We start from the raw sequence: 25,033 nt of genomic DNA, 5'->3' as shown, positions 1-25,033 counted from the left end.
AGCCCATAGTTTTATAGTTTCTTCCTTTATAAAAAACAAAAGTAAAAAATTACCTTCATTTTAAGACTGCAGGTAACTGACACATGGTAGCCAAATTTAAAAGTATGTGGTGGCAGAAAAATTACTTCTGACTTGGAGGATCATTCTTTAATAATGAAAGGTTTGTAACGTGCCACATGTGGTCTATGATACATACCTGTGTCTGAGACAAGTTTCTAACATTTCTTCTCCCACTTTTGAACCCTGGATCATAAAACATCAGTTTCTCTTTACACATTCCTGACAGGACTTTTAACCGAACGGGTTCCTGAAGAGTCGAGAGTCTTCCTGTGGGGGGAGCCTGGAGTTTTTCCCTCACCCTCTCACTACCTCCTTGATGCCCTGCCACCATCATCAGGGCTCCTTTGGCCAAGCCTCCCAACAAGCAGTAGGAACACTGCCTCACCTGTAAGACTGGTAACCGATAGGTATTTATTCATATAGCGACTGAACTGAACTGAACTGATTCATATCTTTAATATGGACAAGCCGAAAACACCAGAGTCCGTAGCCTAAGGTTGCTTGCCTTCAGAAAGCCCTAAAGCTGCTCTTGAGAGAGCATTTCTCTGGCCTTTCCACTGGAAGAGAGGCCACTGTTACCCAAGTGCAGTAGCTTCATGTGGATGTAATTTAGTTTCATCTTTGCTGAATACAACTTTACCAAAACTTGGAGTGACAGAACCTTGTCTCAGCAGGTGTTATAAAATGCCTGGATTGGTAAATGGTTGGAAGGAAGAGTGGTAGAGGGAAGCCAAATCTAGAAAAATGGGATAAACGACAGTAAAATCTGTGACTTCTGAAAGTCATACAGGTCTTACCAGTATAACTTGGAACAGTCTCTTTAACAGTAGAATCATATACTTACTCCAAAATCTGATGGCTATAAGCTGCATGTAAAATGCTAACACTGCCCACCTGACCTGTCCAGAGCTTGCTTTTACTGTATCTTCAGCTAACTGGCCAAAGGGCAGATCATTTTTCTGGAGCATAGCTCACACTTTCCCTGCTGAGACCTTTTTTCATGTTCTGTCTATAAGGCTGCTGCTGCTGCTGCTAAGTCACCTCAGTCGTGTCCGACTGTGTGTGACCCCATAGACGGAAGCCCACCAGGCTCCCCCGTCCCCGGGATTCTCCAGGCAAGAACACTGGAGTGGGTTGCCATTTCCTTCTCCAATGTGTGAAAGTGAAAAGTGAAAGTGAAGTCGCTCAGTCATGTCCGACCCTTAGCGACCCCATGGACTGCAGCCTACCAGGCTCCTCCATCCATGGGATTTTCTAGGCAAGAGTACTGGAGTGGCTTGCCATTGCCTTCTCCGGTCTATAAGGCAGTCTCCATCATATCTGAAATCTTAGACCTAAGGCCCATACTCATGCGATGAGTTGACTCACTGGAAAAGACTGATGCTGGGAAGGATTGGGGGGCAGGAGGAGAAGGGGACGACAGAGAATGAGATGGCTGGATGGCATCACCGACTCGATGGACATGAGTTTGAGTGAACTCCGGGAGTTGGTGATGGACAGGGAGGCCTGGCGTGCTGTGATTGATGGGGTCGCAAACAGTCGGACACGACTGAGTGACTGAACTGAAGGCCCATAGAGTCACCAGTCCACCAAGAGGGAGGGGTGACTCAACTGGCCTCCTGGATTCCCCCTAACTGGTCTCTCTTCTACTTCATCATTTTCGCACCACTGCTTGGAACTCTGCTGGTCCAGTACCACGTAAATTACTGTGAGCGGAGACCGGCAGCATCTTACTGAGTAAATGCAGGTGGGAGTCCTCCTGCCATTTGTTGGCTATGATTGCTCGTCTGCTGTTTTCTTAAGTCTATTATTCTTACAATGCTAATGCACCCTTTCTCCAGTGGTGGCTTGGAGCATTTGCTCAGATGGTAAAAAGTCACCTTTGCCTCTGATGATGATGTATATTATCCAGGATGTCTTCCAGGTCATTCCTGGGTGACCATGGCTGAGACACTGTTTTCTGTTTCTGTTTCGTCGCTCAGTCGTGTCCGACTCTTTGCGACCCCGTGGACTGTAGCCTACCAGGCTTCTCCGTCCATGGGATTCTCCAGGCAAGAATACTGGAGTGGGTTACCGTTTCCTTCTCCAGGGGATCTTCCCAACCCAGGGATCGAACCCGGTCTCCCACATTGGAGGCAGACGCTTTAACCTCTGAGCCACCACACAAGAAGCAGTGGGCTGCACATACACAGCACCAATTCAAGAAAAGAAAGGACGACGTCTACTTCAGTGACCGCATTCTGGCCTGTTCAGAATCAGCCATGAAGACTTTAAGAAATATGCTTAACTGGAACACATACACTGACTATGGAATACATACACTGAAATATGCTTAACTGGAAAAAGTACCCAAGATGGTGACTCAAATAGAAATTAAGGATCTTTTCACTAATAATACTAGGGGAAAACCTCAAGCCAAATTTTACACAAAAATTGTTACTTGCTTTTCCTTCAGAACAGATGATCCACTTGGGTTTGCTGTGGTTTGGCCACAGCAAGAAAAAAATCCAGCAAACACTGAAAGGAAGTAAAAGCTGTTAGAGAACAGAACGGGACATAATTGTTAAAGAATCAGTTCAGTTCAGTCGCTCAGTCGTGTCCGACTCTTTGCGACCCCATGAATCACAGCACGCCAGGCCTGTTAAAGAATAGAGCAGCGCAAAAAAAGACTCCACAGATCGTAATATTTATCAACAAACACACTGGAAAAAGTGCCCTCAGAGAACGACTTCTCCACTTAATATTTATTCAGAGAGTATCTTTTAAAGAAACAAACTACAGAACAATGATGAAAGGCCTCATACTCTACCAGCACATTTACACATAACCTTTTTGAGGTTTCCCGTCAATGAATATTAAGAGTGCAGGAAAAGAGTTGATGAATATCCTTGATTATAACGGCATTAAGCTTAATAATACTGAGGGGGTTAAACTGGCCTTTCCAAAGCAAAAGTGGAAGATTTCTGGGTTTTACAGGCTCTGGTGCTCAGATCTTATCCCCCTGCAAGTAATAAAACCTACAGGTAAGATTCTCTAAAATGTGGTTGTTTTGAGCTTTTGAAATGTTTGGATTAAAGCGGTTATTTTTTGAATCTTCAATTAGGCAGATGCTGACTAAAACACGAAAATAAGACAATGAAGAAAAAAAATTCTAAGTACCTGAGCGTGAGCTCACAAGCTACTTAACATAAATTTAGGGTAGAGCGACCAACAGAAGGGCTTGTCTGTCTCCCTTGGCATTCTGATGTTAACAGTTAAAAACCTTATCAGTGCTAGAAAACCTCATTGAAAACTTTTTTTTGGCAGGGGGGTGAGAGATGAGAAAAACACTGATTCCTTTTATTCTATACAGAGAACTTTCAAATTCTTATAAATTATAGTAAGTTTCTGATTAAAAACTTCAGTAGGGTTTGGTTAAATTAGAATGATACAGAGATCACCATATGGCCGCACCTGCAGCCCCGGGGGACGCATGGTGACCAGGGAGGCCAGGAGCAGAGGGAGCTGATCATTTTCACTCCTTTTTCACCTCATCGTTGTCCCTGCTGGGCTTGAACAGGGGAATCTGCTGACCATCCTTGAGCTCTAAGAAGACCTCCTGAAGGTTCCACCTGAGAAAAACCAAAAGTATAATCTCTCATCAGTGAAACACTGAGGCAAAAGACATGGTTTAAAAGGAAATAAGCAGTTGTTTGGAATGTCTTAAATTTTCTAAACTGTTTTATGGTAGCAGTATGTTAATGTTTTAACCTTTTATTCCAGGCTAACTTTATTTAAATCGCCATCAAGGTAAGTTTCACAATGACTGGCTGGCATCAGAGAAGGAACACTCATTCCTGGTTTCCTAATTCCCCTCGACCTTCAGCTCCTCCTCTAATCCCAGGCTCAGGGGCAGCGAGGCCAGGCGGGGACTGCCTGCTCCTTTTGTCCCCAGGAATTAAAACACATCTTGGCTAAAGAGCAAACATCTCAGAGAGAGGCTTCCCGTGGGGGAAGTGAGTGACTTAGCTCCTGGCAACCAGACAAGAAAAGCCAATTAATGGGGTGGAGGGAGAGCTTACATAAAGAATGTGATGAATAACTCTGGAACAGGAACCCAGGCCTTTATTCACTTGTAACGACAGAGGCAGCAGTTTTGGAAACTGTGACACAGCATGGCAGACCTAGACCACACCAACTGTAAAGCTCCTCAGATTCAGTCGCAGGAGGAGAGGACGATGCAGTAGTTTGCACTGGATAAAATGTCCGCACTGAACTAAGAGCAAAAGCACTGGCATGCATGTTGTCCTGGCTGTGAAACTTCTGAAGCTCTGTAAAACTAATTCTTAGTGCCACAATCATATAACTGCAGTTGAAAAGGGAAATCAAGATTGTTTCCAGAAGAAGGTTCTCCTCCTGCTCCCCACCCACTTTCCCATCATACCTCTTAAAGGGGGCATCTCTGGATGAGCTGACATAGAGATGGCCCTCTGACTTTGGTCCAGAGACAGGGATCTTCAGCTGGGGGGTATAAAGAGACATAAGTGGATACAACGCTGTCCTCTCAGAGCTGGCTATAATGTGAGAAGAGCATGAGGCCACTGTCAGGTGATGGGAACAGTCTATATCTCGGTAGGGGCTTGAGTTGCATAGGGGGATGCATTTGTTTAAAATTCGTCAGATAGGAGACTTAGATCACAGAGGGTAAATTTTACCTCAAAAAAAAAAAAAAACCATAAACTCTAGTTGATGATACACAGCTTATGAATTTAAAGGTGAAGTGTATGGATATTTGAAAATAAGATAGGTTCGTGAACAAATAGACGGAGGCAAATAGGTACGGGATAAAGCACACTGAGCAAAATATTACAGAATACAGGTAGCAGATATATGGGTTCCACAGCATAAATTCTTTCATCTTTTCCATATACTTGAAACTTTTCATAATAGAAAAAAAACAAGTCCACTGTTTGTTTAAAAAGGGTGACTATTAGTAGCAAGTTGGTCCATACTCTGATCTGGACCATAAAGGAGTTAGAAAAAGAACAAAGCCCAAAGTCAGTGAAAGGCAATAATAAAAATCAGAGGAAATTAATAGATTAAAAAAACAATAGAAAAGATAATCTAGAGCTGGGAAAAGATAAAATCAACAAACCTCTGGCCAGACTCAAGAAAAAAGGAGTGGACCCGAATAAGAAATGAAAGAGGAAAAGCCACAACTCTTAGTACAGATACAGAATCATAGGAGAAGACTATGAACAGTTTTATGCCAACAAACTGGACTAATTCAATATAAAATCAACTAGACATCAATTAAGTTTTTTAAACCACTGACTGTTTTTAGCAGAATACTTGAGCAAAAATTGCTTTTGTAGTTAGGGGGAGAATTCCAATAAAACTGTTTCTGTTAAAGTTAATAAAACAACTAGGTCAGATCAGCTCACTCTTATCCTCCAAATACTCCAGGCCTTCTGCTTGTCGCAGGATCAAGTGCACACCTCCCAAGATGACATCACAGCCCTTTCATTGCCTCACTCAGCCCATTCCAGCCACACCTCTGCTGAGAACACACTGGCAGAGGGAACCACAGCCATAAACTATAAACTCCCTCAGAGTCTTCTCTGTATTCCCCGTGACACAACTTAGAATCATTCCTCTAACAGAAGGGAAAAAATGCTTTTTATATTCAGTTGAGTTTTATCAGTTGACCTATAAAAGTGGGATATAGCTAAAAAAATGGACTGGCATCGCATGGAAGCTTTTACATTTAAAACTAGAGTTTAAAGAGTTTTTAGATTTGAATGAGCACGGATTAGCTGTAGGTTTATTTTCAAGGTCAAAACTGAAATACTGGCAAACCACAAGATGGTGACCTGAGCACAAACAGGTTTTTCCTTGCCACATCAATTCCCCAGAAAGGAAGAAAACTTATATGAAAGTTAATTAATCCACAATGCTTGTTTTTTAAAGGTGCTAACTAACACCTAATGGCAATTTTACATAGAGGATTTTCCTGTCTCACACCTTCTTCAGCTTGTTCCAAGACCCTTTCCAGAGTACAGCAGCCCCTCCTCAACCCAGTAGGCACCCAGTCTACAGTTCGCAGGGGGAGCAGGTCACCTTTGCCTCGGCGATGTCCACAAAGTTGTACTTGTCGGTGAGTCGGAGGTAATGAACGTTGAGAGGAGTGCCCAGAGCTTCCAGTGCCTCAGGGTGGCCGTGCAACTGCTCCAGGCCCAGCTGGTAATAGGAAGCTCTGGAAAACATTTCTAAGTGGAAAAGAGAGGGGTCACATTTACTTCCTTTACTGAACTTCTAGAAAGTTAGATGACACAATACATGTACGACATGGAAAAATAGAAACAAATATGAAATCAACAGGTGGAATTATTAAGGTCTATCTAATCCGTCCATTTTAGAGACTCCAAAACCAAAATAGGAAGCCAGCATCTGTAGGGGTGTGGCAGGTGACCTTGAGCAAGGTATCTGATCTTTCTGTGTCAACTTCATTTCTTATTTCCTTACCTCATTCACTGCCTCTCTCCTTCACGTAAGGCGTCTGATCAGAACTTCTCTAACTTTCTATGTCCTGTGATTCCATGACTTGCTCAGTGACACAGCTAATCTGAAGCAGAGTTGGGGCCAGAATCTAACTTGACTTCTGAACATTACTCCTTCCACTAAGAGGAAGGTCCTTATAAACCAGTAAAATATAGAGAGATCACACCACCAAAAACAAAACCCTTAGGCCAAGTAATAGGACATGAAAATGCTAACTTGTCAAGTTTACAGATTTATGCCAACATTTCGTGTAGATAAACTGCTCTCAGCCTCAGGTATCCTTGGCCCAAAGGCTACTGGGAACTCCAGAGAGCACTTCCCTGAAAGCATCAGGTACGACAAGCCTCCCCAGGGAGAGACCAAAGGAAGCTAAGCTTCTCAAGTGTGGTTGTCAGTGTGGCAACAAGAAAGACTTGTAGGCCAGATCACGGTAATGGACAGGAAAGGTTGCTTGAGCCCGGAGAGGTCAGGGAGAATGCCCTTCCAGGATGGCCTCCCAGGAGAGGGCTGCAGGCGTGAACGAGGTCCCAGCCATGACAAACGGAGCAGCAGAGGTGGCATCCAGACCACCTTCCCTGAGCAATTTCTCCGTATCCCACAAGCTGTGAGATTGATTTAATTTTTATAACAACCTCACACAGAGGCCCTAAATATTACCCCTCATCACATAGATAACTCAGGCCCAGGAAGAAAACAGACTCCCCCATAAGGTCACACAGCTAGGCCAGAGTTGGGAGTTGTGATTCAACCCAGGCAGTTGGTCGCAGAGCCCCCTGGACTATCACTATCAGCTAACCCCAGCTCCCTCAGAAGCAAAGGCTGCCAGGCCCTCAACCTGAAAATGTATTCATTCCTGTCACATTCTACCTCCGTTGCTCTGGCAGAGGGGCAGGGGTGCTGAGCTATTCCAGTCTGAATTATCCCTGGGAATGCTCATCTCTGGCCACCTCTAGACCCAGAGACCTCTGGGTCAGCCCTGAAGGAAGGTGGGTAGAGGGGGCTGAGGCTATCTGCCTGGCTGTGGGTGACACTCACGTCAGGGCAGGAAGTAACAGGGTGAGGAGCCAAGCTGGGCAGGCATAAAAGATCTTCAAAGAAAGTCAGTCTTTCTTCTGCTGCTTCGCAAACAGTAGCACTAAAATGCCCTTAAATGTCTCGGCTGCTCACAATAATTGTGGTCTGTCTTTACAAATTCAAATTTAGGTGCAGTGGGGCTGGAAGCCACATCTGTCAGGATTTTGCCAGCCTGGACTCTGCTTTTATCTTCTGTTCCTGCCTCAGTCCCCAGCCCAAGGTGTCCCATCCTCCACTAAATGAACAGCAGAGAATGACAGGGTGAACAGGCTGGACACTGGAGAAAGCCAGTTTTCCACACCTGGGAGCCATCTGGTAGCCCCCTTTCCTTTGTTCTTTACATAATCTCAGAAATCTTGATAGATCCTGTGTGTGCACAGGGTGAAAGCCCATCTTTTTCAAGGCTTCTTACGCAAATGAGTCCTGTTCCTTTTATTTGTTCTTGTGGCTCCTGGGAAAACTGGGATTATAGGATGAGAAGGAAGCTATAGCCAGTGGAATGGTGTACTGGCTGCTCAAAATAGCCCTTTCCTTCTTTCTCTAATCTGCTGAAAGCATCTGAAGTATTTCCTTTGATGGAGGAAGGGGCCAAGAGAATGAGGAGGCGGCCTTGCCGTGGGCGCTTCACTGGATACTTACTCTGGACCAGGTAGTACAGAATGGCGCAGCTCCCACTAGCTGCCACTCCGGCGAAAAAGACCTGTTTCCCCAGAGACATTGGCATCTTGCTTCCTAGAGACTTAGGAACAAAAGATGTGAATTTATGGTGAGATTCAGGTTCATGCCAAGGGCTCTGCCTGGATTGGGCCCCATGGGGAAGGGAAAGCTAAGGAGGAAGCCAGCAAGGAGACAAGGCCGCCTTCCCTTTCAGAAGGCCAAGGCCAGTTCTGGAGCCCAAGTGAAAGTTCCCTCCGGAGGGTGGCCTGCATCCAGGACCGGGGCCACAGGGGCAAGGGCTGAGCACAGAGCAGGCATTCAGCCCTGCCGTCCTGATGGACAGAATGTGGCCCACGTGCCAAGTCCCGCACAGCCAGGAAGCACAACCACTTTGTCTCACGCCGGCTGGTAAACAGGAAGCTTCTCCCTTTATGGCAACAGATGGTCTTGTAAGCCTACAAGCAGGCTGGAGCAGTCACTGGCTGCTTTCTTTCATATTTTGAGAAATGCCCCACCCCCTGGATAAGGAAACTGGCCATGACTTTCAGGCTGAATGGAGAGATGGAGAGGAGCCAGCCCAGCAAGCTCAGTGCACCAAACCCATTGCACTGGACTCAGATCAACAAGTGTCTCCGCTAACCAACCTGAGTCAAGATGAACACATTCCCACCGTCTGCTCCTCCACCTTCTAGAGGATGGAGAGTAAGAACAGCTGCCTGCCTATCATTTCTGCAACCTAAAGGTAAATGAATCCTGAAGGTTCAGAAGAAGGCCTGTTGGAGAAAGTTCCTCATGTAGATACTCTTTCTGGGAACTGATCATTAAACACACCCTCTGACAGGGCTAAAGTTGACCAGTTCTACACAGAAATATCAAACTCAGGGTTTAGGTAAATTAAAAAAGAAGTTTCAGATCATTCCTATATTGTTTACTCACATACTGTTTTGTTCAACTAAGGAAAGGGTACCAAAACTCCAAATCAGAGTCCTCCGATGCCGTGGGAGTCTCTGCTGTGCTCTCTGGTAGGTAAGGATATTTCTCAAAGTGGAGGGCAAATTCAGTTACAGTAGTCTGATCTGGGAAAAAACCATTTAGTCTCATGATGAAAACAGGCAGAGCATCTCCAAAGAATGCATTAGTCAGATCTTGCTTAATATGAAGGAGAGCTCAACAGGGTGTGGCGGTGAGCAGGAGTCATGCACAGCTTCCTAAACGGCTGTTGTTTCTCAAGCGAGCATGAGACAGGACGAAAAGTCCTAAGCAATTCAGAGAAGAGCCACCACATCCCTGATGTGGTCTTGCAGCCAGCCACAAGTGAACAGTGAAGACCAGGGGAACCCACGACTATCTGGGGAGAGACATCCATCTACTGTCTAACTTGACACCAGGAGGCATCAGACGGGGAGCTAGGCCCCAGAACAGTCATTACCTTTGCCACTTCATAGCCCAGTTTCCTTGAAAACCATCTAAGGAAGGTTGCCCTGCAATCAGACAAAAACTTTACATTAGAAGAACTTTTTCAGGGAATTCCCTGGTGGTCCAATGGGTAAGACTTTGGGCTCTCACTGCCAAGAGCCTGAGTTCAATCCCTGGTCAGGGAACTAAAATCCGACAAGCTGCTTAGTGCAGTGAATGAATTAATGTGTACATAATCACTTTCTCAAATACAATTTTCTTTGGTTGATAGTTTTACACGGCTAAGATTTATTACCAGTCTAAGCTTTGGAGAAGTTAAGTTCTAAAATGAGCCTTATCTGGTTTTCCCCTCTTTCTCTTTTGCTATAAGAAGAGAAAACAACACCTGCTGGTTTCCTGTCAGCATACTGTGCATATTCTCTTGCAGCAAACCAGAAAACTGGTGCGGGCAAGAGAGGGTGTCAACCTCAGCACACAGAATGGGGCCAGTCCGCAGCTACTGACACGGGATGCTTATCCGTGTAAGCTGTGCTCCATGGATTAAAACAGCTTTTCAGGGTTAAAAGGAAACAGCAATATAGTAGGTGTCTATGTAGCCTTTAATGGTACTGCTAACAGCTACTACTCTTATCTCTTACTATTTATTATGTGCCTGGTGATATTCTAAGCACTGCACGTATATTAATCCATTCAACTCTCACTACAACCCCAGGAAGTAGAGAAACAAACTATTGTTGAAACTGAGGCACAAAAAGATTAAGTAAAATGCCCAGAATCTCACAAATAAGGGTGTAAGTGGTAGCCCTGGGACTCAGGCCCAATTAGTCCAGCTCCAGGGGCTGTGTCTTCACCTACCCCAGTCCACTGACTAAGGTATCTGTCACTTCAGAAATACTGAGATGTGGGGGCAAAAAAATACATCTTGGCATTATAATATATTCGTAATATTTGGTGCAAAAGCCTTGTCAAGTGTGCTTTCCCTGCTATTTTTCAGACGAGAGCATAGCGTGAATTCACACCTTTGTTCTTCCTTAAACTTAGCAAACAGGTGTGAGGGCCTGCCCTGGCCAGACTGATGGTGCCAGGGATATGGACAATTCCCACCAATTACGACATGGGGCCATCGAGCATAACTGCACAGGCAGGCACACCCCTCTACCCCCCACCCCCACACACTCAGGGCGCCCACAGGGTAAACAGCCTAGACTCAAACATTTATCAGATGGGTTTCCAGTAGTAGCAAGTCCTATGCAGTACCTTGTTCTAATTTGCACAAAGGCCCCTGTGGGTGAGCAGCCCAGTTAGTGTGACCCAACGCATGCAGCAGGAGAGGAAGTAGCACCCAGGAAGTGGTCCGCCCTGCTTTCACAGAGGAAACCGACTCAGCAGAGAGAGACGAAGGGGTGGGAAGAGGGCTTAGATTCACAGAAATGACAAGGAGAGGGAGGGCAGAGTGGCAGAACCAGAGCTGCAGAAGTACAGAAGGGGAACCATGGGAAATGGGTCTAGAAATGGAGGCATTTGCTCAGAAAGGCGTCTACCATGTGTGGCTGGGTCAACTCTGCAGGAAAGGGCTGCAGAAAGGAGAGGGATGGGACAGGGCACGACCAGCCAGGTGACTTCTGCAACAGCCCAGCCTACAGCTCAGACCAGAGTGGTAAGAATCCATCAAGAGGACGGTTTCTTAAAATATGTATATATTTGCTAATTTACACACCAACTTCTAAAAAGAATGATGGGGCTAACAAGGATATTACATGTCAGAGGAGAAGTAAACAGATGGATAAGGAAATGAAGACAAATGGAAAATAATTTTAAGAAGAAAAAGCTGGGGTACAGTTAGTACCCCAAACTACACACTGTCATGCACTAGCCGTTTCCTAAAGGTGGCCACAGTCTTGACACTGAGCTTCCTATCTGCTCAGCAGAAAAGGGAGCCTAAGTAGCTCCAAGGTCCAGAGCATCCACGGAGAAACACCACCTTCCTAACACCATACCTGCTGTCTCCCCCGCGTGTTCAGAAAGGCAGTCTCTCAAGTGGGTGGTGGTACAAACCGCACCTCTAGATCTTTTCATAAAATATCATAATCAAAACCACAATCTCAGTCCAAGGAAAAAAAGCATAAACAGAATCTCACAAGTAACCCAAATAGTGAGCACTCAGTCGGGAGCTCTACTGGGCTGCTCTGACTCCGTGGAGCGCTAAGGCAGTCATGATCCACCTGGTCTCCAGGGAGCCCCTGAGTGTGTCCCAGCGAGGAGAAGGGACTGGGATGGGAGAAAGGGGGCTCAGTCTGTGCTCCTTTTTACCCAGCTTCAGTTTCCCTGCCCCATCAGCTAACTTTTGAATAAAGAATTCAGCAGCCCCTAATCTCACAAAAAAATCAAAAAGGCTCTGTAAAACTAGAGACAGACTTCAGGCTACCTCCAGGAAGGTGACATTTTATATCTAAGTGTTTGATAAGAATTGAAGATTTTTTAACGAAGTGAAAATCTCCCGAGAAACTCAAATTCAATTATTTTTGTTATTGGTTAGTCACTAAGTTGTGTCTGACTCTTTGCAACCGCAGGACTGTAGCCCGTCAAGACTCCTCTGTCCATGGGAATTCTCTAGACAAGAATACTGGAGTGGGTTGCCATTTCCTTCTCCAGGGGATCTTCTCAACCCAGGGATCGAACCCACATCTCCTGCATTGGCAGGTGAATTCTTTATCACCGAGCCACCAGGAAGCCCTCAATTAGCCTACCACACAGCCAAGAAGAATTTTTTTTTTTTTTTTGCTTTACAATTAACCGAGAGGAAAGAGTTGCAACTCATTTTGAAAACTAAGGGATCGTTAGCCACGGGAAGGTGGAACAAAGTACAGGCACGATGTCTCCAGAAGCAGTCCTAATAGCTCTGCTCTGATACACAAAGGGTACTTGGGCCCCAGTGCTTTCAAAGTACTGACCCCCTTTCTAGAATCAAAAGGCAATCTGTTAGACAGCCGCGAGAGCCGGCATAGGGTTGGAGACTACCTCCTGGCTGCTCCCCTCCAGCCCCTGCAGATGAAGGAGGTCTGCAGAAGTCTCACCAGTGGGGTGGACAGAAGAACCCCTGAGGGTTTGAGCCACAGGAAACGCCTGAGCTAGAAGGAGGGAAGCAGTCTCACGGTGCAATCTCAGCCTCTGCACATCAGAATCCCCTGAGGACAGCTCAGGGTCACGTAGCTCTTCCATAGAAGAGTTATGACGTCCGTCTGTCTGACCCTGCAAGCTATGGTCTTTCCACTGAATGTCAAAACATACATTACACACATTACAGATCATAGATTTCAGAACAATCAGATTCTCACACAGGTGGTATGTGCTGTCCAAAAGTCACTCTAAAGTTCACGTGTCACTATATCCCCAAGTCATCATTTCAGGGGTCAAGACAGAGAGAACACCGACTCAGAAAATACTGGACGGAGGAGAGGCAGGTCTTCCCATCTGCTGAATGACACTGCCTACAATACTGCCACTCAGAGGACTACACATCCTTCCAGCCTTTAGAAAATCAAACCATGAGGGGAAGAGAGGGCAGCGGAGGGGAGGAAATCTGACTTAAGAAAATAGACTTGAAAAAATTAAGACAGTAAGAAATAAAATTAAAGTGAAAGAACAAGGAAGGACTAGACCAAAAAAGACCAACAACAGACAAAAAATAGAAGGAAATGGCAACCCACTCCAGTGTTCTTGCCTGGAGAATCCCAGGGACGGGGGAGCCTGGTGGGCTGCCGTCTATGGGGTCACACAGAGTCGGATACGACTGAAGTGACTTAGCAGTAGCAGCAGCAAAAAAGAAAACAGGGGCTAAGCTTTAAAAGAATGAAATGTAGTATATTTGAGGTAAGGGAGACAAAAGAGGCTAAAAGCTAAAACCAAAAATACAGCAGCATGCAAACAAATGTGATTAGAAGATGCTTTTAAAGGAAAAGACAACAAAGACACTCACCAGAAATAAATAAAAGTTAAGTGATGGATTTGTTAGAGGGAATCCATTCACAGTGTTTACATTACGTATATTAGATCATCACAGTTGTATATTTCAAATATCTGACAATTTTGTCAATTATACCTCAATGAAAATGAAAAGGAAAAAAAGAAGAAAAAAAGGTGATCACATCATAAAATGAGACCAGGAAGGTGGAGCTCTAGTCCATTATGACTAATGGCCTCATAAGAAGAGGAAGAGACACCAGGGATGCAGCTGGGCAAAGAAAACCATGTGAAGAGAGAGCAAGAGGGAGTCCACCTGCAAGCCAAGGAGAGAAGTCTCAGAAGAAACCACCCACCTATACTTTGGTCTTGGCCCTCCCAGCCTCCAGAACTCTGAAAATATAAATTCCTGTTGTTTAAACCCCTTCCCTGAATTAAAAGACTAAGAAGGTAAGCATTTTAAAAATTCAGCTTTCTAACCAGTTTTGGCTCTGGAGTCTTAGAATAACCAAGTGCTTCTAGAAGAAAACTTTCTGTTCTGAACTCAGGATAATCATGAGGAAAGCACCTGGCAGGAGGCAACTTCCCCCCTGGGTTAAGGTAAGTTAGGAATGTTGATAAAAGGCTGTCCAGTGTTGATAATACATTCAAGTACCTGTTACTGATTCCAGGGAAACAGTGACTACCTGGAAGAGATCCTGGTGCTGATAAAAAGGACTGTGCTCAGTCGCTCAGTTGTTTCTGACTGTGACACCATGAACTACAGCCTGCCAGGCTCCTCTGTCCATGGAGTTTTCCAGGCAAGGATACTGGAGTGGGTTGCCATTTCCTACTCCAAGGGATCTTCTTGACTCAGGGATTGAACCTGCGTCTCCTGCACTGGCAGGCGGATTCTTTACCACTGAGCCACCTAGAAAGCTCCTTAACATTAAAAAAAAAAAAAGTAATAATGAAATATAGGATGAAAAAAAAATCTAGCTTAAGAGGGCACCAGGTGACCTGACATGAATTTTTAAATCCCATTTAAAACACCTATAAAGACACAGACAAGAAAAGACAGAAAGCAGAGCAAGCCTACTTCAGACAGTAACATATTACTAAAATCTGGGAGAAAGTTCCACTAACTAGTGTGAAGGAAGACACAGTTCAGTGGCCAACCGCAGCTCCACCTACCTCTGAAGAGTAAGAGCACAGCTGCCAGGAAGTGTATGGGAAGAGGGTGCAGCCTTTCACCTCTCTCCACCCCCAGCCCAGGGTTCCTGGGTTTGCAGCAATCAGGAAACAGGCAGCCAGCCCACACTGGGTGAGCCCTGACAGCCACGATCCCTTCCCCACCCAGAAGTTCTTCTATATCCATTCAGAGGCTACAATCCTAGTCAGTAAAACTTCATAGTAAGTAGAGACAGGACTGGCACTGGCAACAATTTACTCCAAGAAATAAAATAATATGAAGAAGAGCATTGATTTGGACATCTTTAGTTATTGAAAGACACTGCCTGTAAGAACCAAGTAAGATGGGCTTCCCTGGTGGTTCAGACAGTAAAGAATCCCCGTGCAATACAGGAGACCTGGGTTCGACCCCTGGGGTGGGAAGATCCCCTGGAGGAGGGCAAGGCAACCCATTCCGATATTCTTGCCTGGAGAATCCCCAGGGGCAGAGGAGCCTGGTGGGCTACAGTTCATGGGGTCACAAAGAATCAGACACGACTGAGTGACTAAGAACACACAAGATGGGAATAGAGAGACAATCAGCTAAGAAGGAAACAGAAGAAACTCAGGTAAGATTCCCAGGAACCTTGAAAATGCAACAGCACACCTGACATTAGCGCTGGAGAAAAACAGCAGAATTAACACAACCAGAAAAGCTGACTTCATAATGAGGAAGTTACATTCAAGTCTTCCCAGGACTGGCTGGCCCAGTGGCTCAGTGGTTAAGACTCCATCTTCCAACGCATGGGGCACATGTTTGATCCCTGGCTGATCACGGAACTAAGATCTCACATGTTGTGTGGTGTGGCCCAAAGTTAAAAAAAAAGTTTTCCCATAATGTACAATAAAAGAGCAAAAATAGAGTAAATGACAAATGCCAATTTCAGAAATAAGATCTAACAAACCTGATCATCATAACTGCTGTTAAACTGAAGACGAGACAAAACAGAATTATACTAGAAGAAAACAAAATTGAAAAAAGACAAAAATGTACACCATCTTCCAGATCTATTCACCAACCCTGACAAAAACTTTATATTACAGGGGGAGAAAAAAATCCAGTACCCTAAAACAGTATACCCATAAATGACAATAAATTTCCCAAGACAAAAGAATAATAACAATAAATTCCTGGGAAGCACTGAAACCAGAAGTTCCCTGGCAATTCAGTGATTAGGACTCAGCACTTTCACTGCTAGGGGCCCTGGTCAAGGAACTAAGATCCCACAAGTCATGTGGTATGGCCAAAAACAAACAAAAACTTTATAGCTAATCAAACTGTATGAAGACAGAGGAAGTCATTATATATTTGGAAAGAACCCAGATGTTACATAATCCACATAGCCTTCCTGAAACATTAGTTAAAGATATATTACATTTTATCAAAATATAAATCCAAATTATCTAGGAAAAAAGTGTATTAGGAAAGACAGCATGCAATTAATTAGATTTAATTAGATATAAAAAATTATTGTTTATACAGTTACAAAATGAATGAAAATATCTAAAACTTTTAAAAATATATATACAATATTCAAATTTATAACATGGCCTAAAATGCCACATAATTTGTATAAAACATAAGTAAAATCATGTTGAAGCCCCCAATCATCATAACTGATTCCATGGTGCAGCCTGCAAGGCTCCTCTGTCCATAGAATTCTCCAGGCAAAAATACTAGAGTGGGTTGCCTTTCCCTTCTCCAGGGGATCTTCCCAACCCAGAGATCGAACCCAGGTCTCCTGCATTACAGGCAGATTCTTTATCATCTGAGCCAAACTGGAGTACAAGTACTATTATTTTTCTTGATGTCAATAGAGAAGTTAATAGAATTAAAAGCATATGCAAATTCACCAAAGGAAGTAAAAGTCTGAGCCCTAAGAACAATATCATGTCAATTAAAATAATAAATGTGAAGGGTTTACTCTCATATTGTGGTAAATAGGCTCTGAGGATGCCCTCAGTGAACCACACCCCCTGGTATTCACACCTTGACATGAATCTGGGCTGGCTCTAGGACTCCTTCAGCCAACAGGATGAGGCCGAACTGACCCTGTGGCAGTTCTATGCCTCCGCTTTAAGGAGGCCTGGCAGCTTTCACTTCAGCACTGTTGGAGTCCCAAGCCATCATATAAAAAGTATGGTTACTCTGCCCTGCTATAGAGATCACATAAAAAGAATCAGTGAAGACACCACTGGCAAGGGAGAGGACTCTCACTAAATAGGTAGACAGACAAACAGACAGTATGCCCCACTGTCCCGAGAACTATCCCTGCACCAAGGCACTAATCACCACGTGAACGAGCCTTCATGGACATTCTAGTCCTAGGGAGCTACCAGATGACTGCAGTACAGCTGAATAACCATGGAACAGAAGAACTGTCCAGCTATTCCGATTATGAATCATGAGAGTTAACAAAATAGTTCTAGCTTAAAGCCACTGAGTTTCGAGATGGTTTGTTATGCAGCAGCAGAGAATCAAAATATCTTTTAAAAGCTTTTCTAAAAGGATTTTAAAAAAATTAACTCTTTCAAATTTACATTATTTTTGAGAGCAATAATCTAAAATGCAATGAAAGGCTTAAAAACAGAAGACTTGGCATATTCATACAAAAAGCAGAGTGGAAACAAAGAGTCAGTTCAAGGCAAAAAGCATTACTTGAGATAAAAATAGACAAAAATATATTATTATAAAAATTAGCGGCAAATGACACTAAAATATACAGCCAAAAACAACTAAAGATAAAATTAAAAAAACTGAAAACAACCACAGTAGGAGACCAACATGTCATTTCCCATCTTTAACAAACCCAATTAACAAAAAAGCAATCGAGAACAGGGAATTTAAATAATGTTTTTGAACCTTGCAAGGCTCAATATGTGTGTGTGTAGATACATATTTGAACATACTGAGACTCTGCAGTGTCTTAACAGGCGGCATTCCTTCCATAAGGCTTTGTGGGACCGACGTAAACATTCTCCTATTTTCACTGCCCAACCCTGTGACAACTTCTTGAAGAATAAATCTGTATAGCTCATGAGAGGGCAAAACAAGTATAGATCAGTAATTAGATGTCTTAAACCAATTAATCTGAGCCATTGTGGAAATTCATCTCACTATTACAAGTGGCTATTATCCTTAATTTTGAAGATAAAATGGTAAAATTTTGAACCCAAGTTTTAAATAAGAAGATGGAAGAACATAAATCAGCTTAATACCATTTTCATTAAGAATAAAACAAACTAAAAATGTTAACAGTGGTTATCCTTTGTCATCCAAAACTCCAAGCACCATATTGTGCACTGGAAATATAGTAGAAAGCAAGACAGTTGTTTGTGGATTTTACACTGTAGTGGGAGGAGATATACAATAAGCAATAAGACTATTTTAGTGAGTGATGAATACTTTTGGAAAAAATAGTGTCAAGAGAATGAGAAGACAAGCCACAGACTAGAAGGAAATATTTGCAAAAGACATATCTGATAAAAGACTTTCATCAAAAATATAGAAAGAACTCATAAAACTCATTAAGAAAAGGAATTAATTAAAAATGGGCAAAATTTTTGAACAGTTCAACAAAAAGAAATACAGATGACATAAGCATTCAAAAGACACTCAATGTCAAATGTTACTAGTAAATTACAGATTAAAACAACAATGAGATGCCATTATGTATCTATTAGAACTACTAAAATCCAAAACACTGACAACACTAAATGCTGGGTGTGGATCCACCATTGCTGGTGGCAATGTACATCCACTTTGGAGGACAGTTTGACAGTTCCTTACAAAACTATGCTACTCACTTACTTACATACGTACAACATAAACGTGACATGCTAGAGTATGAAAATGGGAAAGAGCAACTTTAGCTGTGGAGTGAGGGAAAGCCTCTCTGCCAAGTTCTGAGTTGAGACTGAAGGAGTACTCTGAAAACCAAGGGAAGGGCTAAGGCCCTAAAGCTCCCACCAGCTTGGTTTGTTCAAAGCAGCAGGAAGCAGACTAGTGTGGTGAACGAGGGTGGGCAGGGTCTTCACCACATAAAGCTTTGCAGGGTATGGTACTGAGTGTGAATTTTATTCCAAGTATAATGAGAAACTGCTGAAGATTTCTATCAGGTTTTGTTTTGGGGGGCACTTTTTAGACTTCTCTAGAAGGGGAAAGAAGGAAGGAGAAAGTCTAGTGACAAGTCTGTTGCAGCAGTCCACACTGAAGATGATGGCAATCGGTGGGAGACGAGCTGGTAGCAGTGCAGATGCAAAGAAGGCAACAGATGTCTGACAGGAAGCAAAACACCAAGGGTGAAGGACAGGCACTAGCAGACTTACTTCACAGAACTTATCATTACACTTAAACCTCTTCACAAATACTTTGAGCATTCAAAACTACCATGCAGTTAGAATTTAGAAATGAATTAAAAAAAAAAAAAAGAGCCTTGGGAGAAAGCTTTAAACAGTAAACTAGGATTCCTAAAATGTGAACATCCACATTTTAAGAATCTGTGAACTAAAATGGACGGGAATGGGTGAATTTAATTCAGACGATCATTATATCTGTGGGCAAGAATCCCTTAGAAGGAATGGAGTAGCTCTCACAGAAAACAAGAGTCTGAAATGCAGTACTTGGATGCAATTTCAAAAATGACAGAATGATCTTGGTTGTTTCTAAGGCAAACCATTAACATCACAGTAACCCAGGCTATGCCCCAACCTCTAATGCTGAAGAAGCTGAAGTTGAATGATTCTATGAAGACCTACAAGACCTCCTAGAACTAACACCAAAAAAAGATGTCCATTTCATCATAGGGGACTGGAATGCAAAAGTAGGAAGCCAAGAGATACCTGGAATAACAGGCAAGTTTGGCCTTGGAGTACAAAATGAAGCAGTACAAAGGTTAACAGAGTTTTGCCAAGAGAACATACTGGTCATAGCAAACACCCTCGTCCAACAAGACAAGAGATAACTCTACACATGGACATCACCAGACGGTCAGTACCAAAATCAGACTGATTATATTCTTTGCAACCAAAGATGGAGAAGCTCTGTATAGTCAGCAAAAAAAAGAAAAAAAAAAGACCTGGAGCTGACTGTGGCTCAAATCACTAGCTCTTTACTGAAAAATTCAGGCTCAAAATGAACAAAGTATGGAAAACCACTGGGCCATTCATGTATGACCTAAATCAAATCCTTTATGATTATACAAGGGCTTCCCTTGTAGCTCAGTCAGTAAAGAATCTGCCTGCAGTGCAGGAGACCCGGGTTCGATCCATGGGTTGGGAAGATCCCCTGGAGAAGGAAATGGCAACCCACTCCAGTATCCTTGCCTGGAAAATCTCATGGACACAGGAGCCTGGTAGGCTGCAGTCCACGGGGTCGCAAAGAGTTGGGCATGACTGAGCAACTAACACTTACTTTACAATTGTACAGTGGCGGTGACGAACAGATTCAAGGGACTAGATCTGGTACACAGAGTGCCTGAAGAACTATGGACAGAGGTTTGCAGCACTGTATGGGAGGTGATGACCAAAACCATATCCAAGAAAAGGAGATGCAAGAAGGCAAGGCAGCTGTCTGAGGAGGGCCTGACAAATAGCTAAGAAGAGAGAAGCAAAAAGCAAAGGAAAAAGGAAAAGGTATACCCAACTGAATGCAGAGTTACAAAAAATAGCAAGGAGAGATAAGAAAGCCTTCTTAAGTGGCCAATGCAAAGAAAGAGAGGAAAACAACAGAATGGGAAAGACTAGAGATCTCTTCAAGAAAACTGGAGATACCAAGGGAACATTTCAAGCAAAGATGGGCACAATAAAGGACAAAAACAAAAAGAACCTAACAGAAGCAGAGGATATTAAAAAGAGGTGGTAAGAGTACACAGAAGAATTGTACAAAAAAGCTCTTAATGACCTAGATAACCATGATGGTGTGGCCACTCACCTAGAGCCAGACAGCCTGGAGTGGGAAGTCAAGTGCGCCTTAAGAAGCACTACTATGCACTAAGCTAATGGAGGTGATGGAATTCCAGCTGAGCTATTTCAAATCTTAAAAGATGATGCTGTTAAAAGATGCTGCTGCACTCATTATGCCAGCAAATTTTGAAAACTCAGTGGTGCCCACAGGATTGGAAAAGGTCAGTTTTCATTCCAATCCCAAAGAAAGGCAATGCCAAAAATGTTCAAATTACTGTACAATTACACTCATTTCACATGCCAGCATGATTATGCTCAAAATTCTCCAAGCTAGGCTTCAACAGTACATGAACCAAGAACTTCCAGATGTACACGCTGGATTTAGAAAAGGCAGAGGAACCAGAGATGAAACTGCCAACATACGCTGGATCACAGAAAAAGCAAGGGAATTCCAAAAAAACATCTATTTCTGCTTCATTGACTATGCTGAAATCTTTAATTGTGTGGATCACAACAAATTGTGGAATATTTTTAATGAGAAGGAAATACCAGACCACCTTTCCTGCCTCCAGAGAAACCTGTATGTAGGACAAGAAGCAACAGTTAGAACTAGATATGGAACAACGGACTGCTTCAAAATTGAGAAAGCAGTACATCAAGGATGTATGTTGTCACCCTGCTTATTTAACTTATATGTAGAGTACATCACATGAAATGTTCGGCAGGATGAATCACAAGCTGGAATCAAGACTGCAGGGAGAAATATCAACAACCTCAGATATGCAGATGATACCACTTTAAAGATAGAAAGTGAAGAGGAACTAAAGAACCTTGTGATGAAGGTGAAAGAGGAGAGTGAAAAAGCTGGCTTAAAACTCAACATTCAAAAAACTAAGATCATGGCATCTGGTCCTATCACTTCATGGCAAATAGATGGGGAAAATGTAGAAAGTGTCAATTTCATTTTCTTGGGCTCCAAAATCACTGTGGATGGTGACTGCAGCCACAAAATTAAAAGACGCTTGCTCCTTGGAAGAACAGTTATGAAAAACCTAGACAGTGTTATTAAAAACCAGACATATCACTTTGCCAACAAAGGTCCGTGTAGCCAAAGCTAAGGTTTTTTTCAGTAGTCATGTAATGGATATGAGAGTTGGGCCATAAAGAAGGCTGACTGCCAAAGATTTGACGCTTTCAATCTGTGGTGCCGGAGAAGACTCTTAAAGAGTTCCTTGGACAGCAAGGAGAGCAAACCAGTTAATCGTAAAGGAACTCAACCCTGAGTATTCATTGGAAGGACTGATGCTGAAGCTGAAGCTCCAATACTCTGGCTACCTGATGAGAAGAGCCAACTCACTGGAAAAGCCCAGATGCCGGGAAACATAGAGGGCAAGAGGAGAAGGGGGCGACAGAGGATGAGATGGTTGGATGGCATCACTGACTCGATGGACATGTGTTTGAACAAACTCAGGGAGATGGTGAAGGACAGAGAAGCCTGGCGTGCTGCAGTTCATGGGGTCACAGAGTCGTACACAACTTAGCAACTGAACAACAACAAGGATTCCTAAATCTGACTACTTGTGATGTCTCATCTGTTTGAACAAAATACATTTCAAGACCATTCTACCAAAGATTTGAAAACACAGCAAGAAGATAACCGAGTATTTTCCAGCATCCAGAGCTTCAAATAATAGACTGATTCATAACTATTTTGCAAGTATGAGTACGGCAAACCGTATAAAACATTTACTTCAGCATTTCTATTAAAAGCTCCCATTTTATAAAAAGAAAGTAAAATAATTTGTTATGGGGAATTAGATGATTTAGAATCTGGGAGGCCTGTGGTCTACTCTATTATCCCTGAAATCCTCCCCTTATTTGCACAAACTCAATTCTCTACCTGTTTTCCTTTTACCTCTCTGGCCAGTCCTCTTTAGTTTCTTATGTCAATCTGTAGTCCTCGAGCCATCCTATATTTTCCCTTATTCTATGTTACGGACAGAACTTGCCCTCCCACGCCCCAGCCACCACATTCATATGTTGAAGCCTTAATACTCAGAATGTAATTGTATTTGAAAATAAGGTCTTTAAAGAGGTAATTAGGGCTTCCCTGATAGCTCAGTAGGTAAAGAATCCACTTGCAATGCAGGAGACCCCGGTTCGATTCCTGGGTCAGGAAGATCGGCTGGAGAAGGGATAGGCTACCCACTCCAGTACTTTGGGGCTTCCCTTGTGGCTCAGCTGGTAAAGAATCCACCTGCAATGCAGGAGACCTGGGTTTGATCGCTGGGTTGGGAAGATCCCCTGGAGAAGGGAAAGGCTAGCCACTGCAGAATTCTGGCCTGGAGAATTCCATGGACTGTATAGTACAAGGGGTCGCAAAGAGTTGGACACAACTGAGTGACTTTCACTTTTTTTTTCACTTCAAAAAGGTAATTAAGTTAAAATGAGGTCTTTAGGGTAAGTCCTAATCCAATAATGACTGGTGTCCTTATAAGATGAAATTTGTACAGGGGCATGTAGGCAAACAGAAGGACCCAGTGAAGACAAATGGAGAAGGTGGCCATCTACAAGCAAAGGAGAGAGGCCTCAGAAGAAACCAAAATTGGTTACACCACTAGAACTGTGAGGAAATCAATTTCTATTGTTTAAGCCACCCAAGCTGTTGTGTTTTGTCATGACGGTCATAGCAAACTAACATACACCATTTCCCCTCTTCCACCAAATCTGTTCCCATCGAAATCTTCACCTAAGATGTTATTCAGTGACTTGAGTCTGGGTCTACTAAGACTCTTAAATTTCTATCTCTAGGCCAGGTATCCCTGGGGGCTTAAACTAAATCTCTCTTAAACACTTATCCATATCCCCAAGTGAGCTCCTTTCCCTACCTCTCCTCCCCATGCCAACTCTCCCTTACCTGAATTCCCTACTGCAGTGGATGGAACCAACGCAGGCAGTTCCTGTAGATAAGTAAGGTATCCAGGAGTCATCTTCATAAAAACAAAAATAGCTACCACATATTTACTAAACATGTGAGAGCTTTACACACATCTCAAAGAAACCAGAACACTCATACACCGCTGCTAGAGTATAACCACCATGGACAACTATTTGACAGTATCTATTAAAGTGTACAGGTACATACCCAATAACTCAGAAATCCCACTCCAAGATACACAGAAAAACATACACACATACATCAAAAAGCACATATAAGAATGTATAGCCATATTATTTATAATAGGCCCCAAATAAGAATGTCCTCAATGACAGAATGGAGAATAAAACAACAATGAAAATAAACAAGTGAGAATAAACCTTAGAAACACCATATTGAGCAAGAGAAGTCTGGATCCTAAATATTGCACACTGAATAATTCTCTGCACATAAAATGTTTTTCCTCCCCAAACGGTGTGTGCGTGCATGTGTGTGTATGTGTACACATGCACGCATGGTAAAAAAACACACAGCATATGATGACATCAGCAATCAGGCACAGTAACAGACCCCAGCCTCCATCTCCCAACAGAGAACAATTAGGCAGCTACCCATAACAGAAAAAAGCTCCTGGAGAGTTCATGGATTCACCTAAGAGGCGTCAGCAACATAGTAGAAGAAAAAGCCTGAGAATAACTGCACAAAAAAGGTAAAAAGATTGATTTGCCTTTACCAGCCCATCCCCAGGCCTGCACTGCTCAGTGCCTAGAGGGAACTTCCCCAGGGGAGAGAGCTCTCCTTACCAGAAAAGGGAAACAGGTGAGCGACCAGCTTTCCCAGACTTCCAGGGCACTGCACATAGGACCTGCTGCAGTTTCACCCCACCAGAGACTAGCAAAGCTGACCTGTATAGAGAGGGCTCAGAAAGGGAAGAAGGGCCAGGGCTTCAGCCATGTGGCAGGAGTAACACAGTTCCCAGGGGCCTGATTTGCAGAGGATCCCAGCAGCCTTCACTTCTGAGGACAACAACAGGCTTGTGGACACTGCAGATCTGGCATCCTCATCCCTGAGGACCTCACTGTGGACCCCAGCAGATGGCTCCAGGCAGGACCCTGGTAGCTTTCACAGCTGACAAAACCAATAGCCAGTACAGCCACTGTGGACCCCCTGTAGGCTTCACCACTGAGATTCTCACCCATAGGTTTTTTCATATTCACAGTCAACAGGGCCCATGTCCCTCCCCATTCCTTCCCCCAACCTCCTGCTTGAGCCCAG

General features: G+C 43.5%; 1 protein-coding gene across 10 annotated transcripts in view; it reads right to left on the bottom strand.

The window, feature by feature from the left end:
- Window positions 1-2,776: 2,776 nt before the first annotated feature.
- COA1 (cytochrome c oxidase assembly factor 1) overlaps window positions 2,777-25,033 on the bottom strand; it is a 93,909-nt gene continuing 71,652 nt past the window's right edge. For 4 of the 10 annotated variants that reach the window (XM_055421136.2, XM_055421135.2, XM_088834629.1 and 1 more), the window contains 5 exons: window positions 9,761-9,812; window positions 8,314-8,413; window positions 6,160-6,308; window positions 4,484-4,560; window positions 2,777-3,671 (listed from right to left, as the gene is read on the bottom strand). In XM_055421136.2, the coding sequence (XP_055277111.1) occupies window positions 3,575-3,671; window positions 4,484-4,560; window positions 6,160-6,308; window positions 8,314-8,398 (408 nt within the window). In that variant the 5' untranslated portion in view covers window positions 8,399-8,413; window positions 9,761-9,812 and the 3' untranslated portion in view covers window positions 2,777-3,574. Of the gene's footprint in view, window positions 3,672-4,483; window positions 4,561-6,159; window positions 6,309-8,313; window positions 8,414-9,760; window positions 9,813-14,880; window positions 14,945-25,033 lie in introns of those variants that run through there. The other 6 variants (XM_055421131.2, XM_055421132.2, XM_088834632.1 and 3 more) reach the window with 3 other exon arrangements.

Source organism: Moschus berezovskii, chromosome 3, assembly GCF_049115385.1.
Source record: "Moschus berezovskii isolate FMDL1 chromosome 3, NW_MosBer_1.0, whole genome shotgun sequence".
Taxonomy (NCBI): domain Eukaryota; kingdom Metazoa; phylum Chordata; class Mammalia; order Artiodactyla; family Moschidae; genus Moschus; species Moschus berezovskii.
The sequence above is the reverse complement of the archived record's forward strand: the minus strand, read 5'-3'. Positions and strand labels throughout refer to the sequence as shown.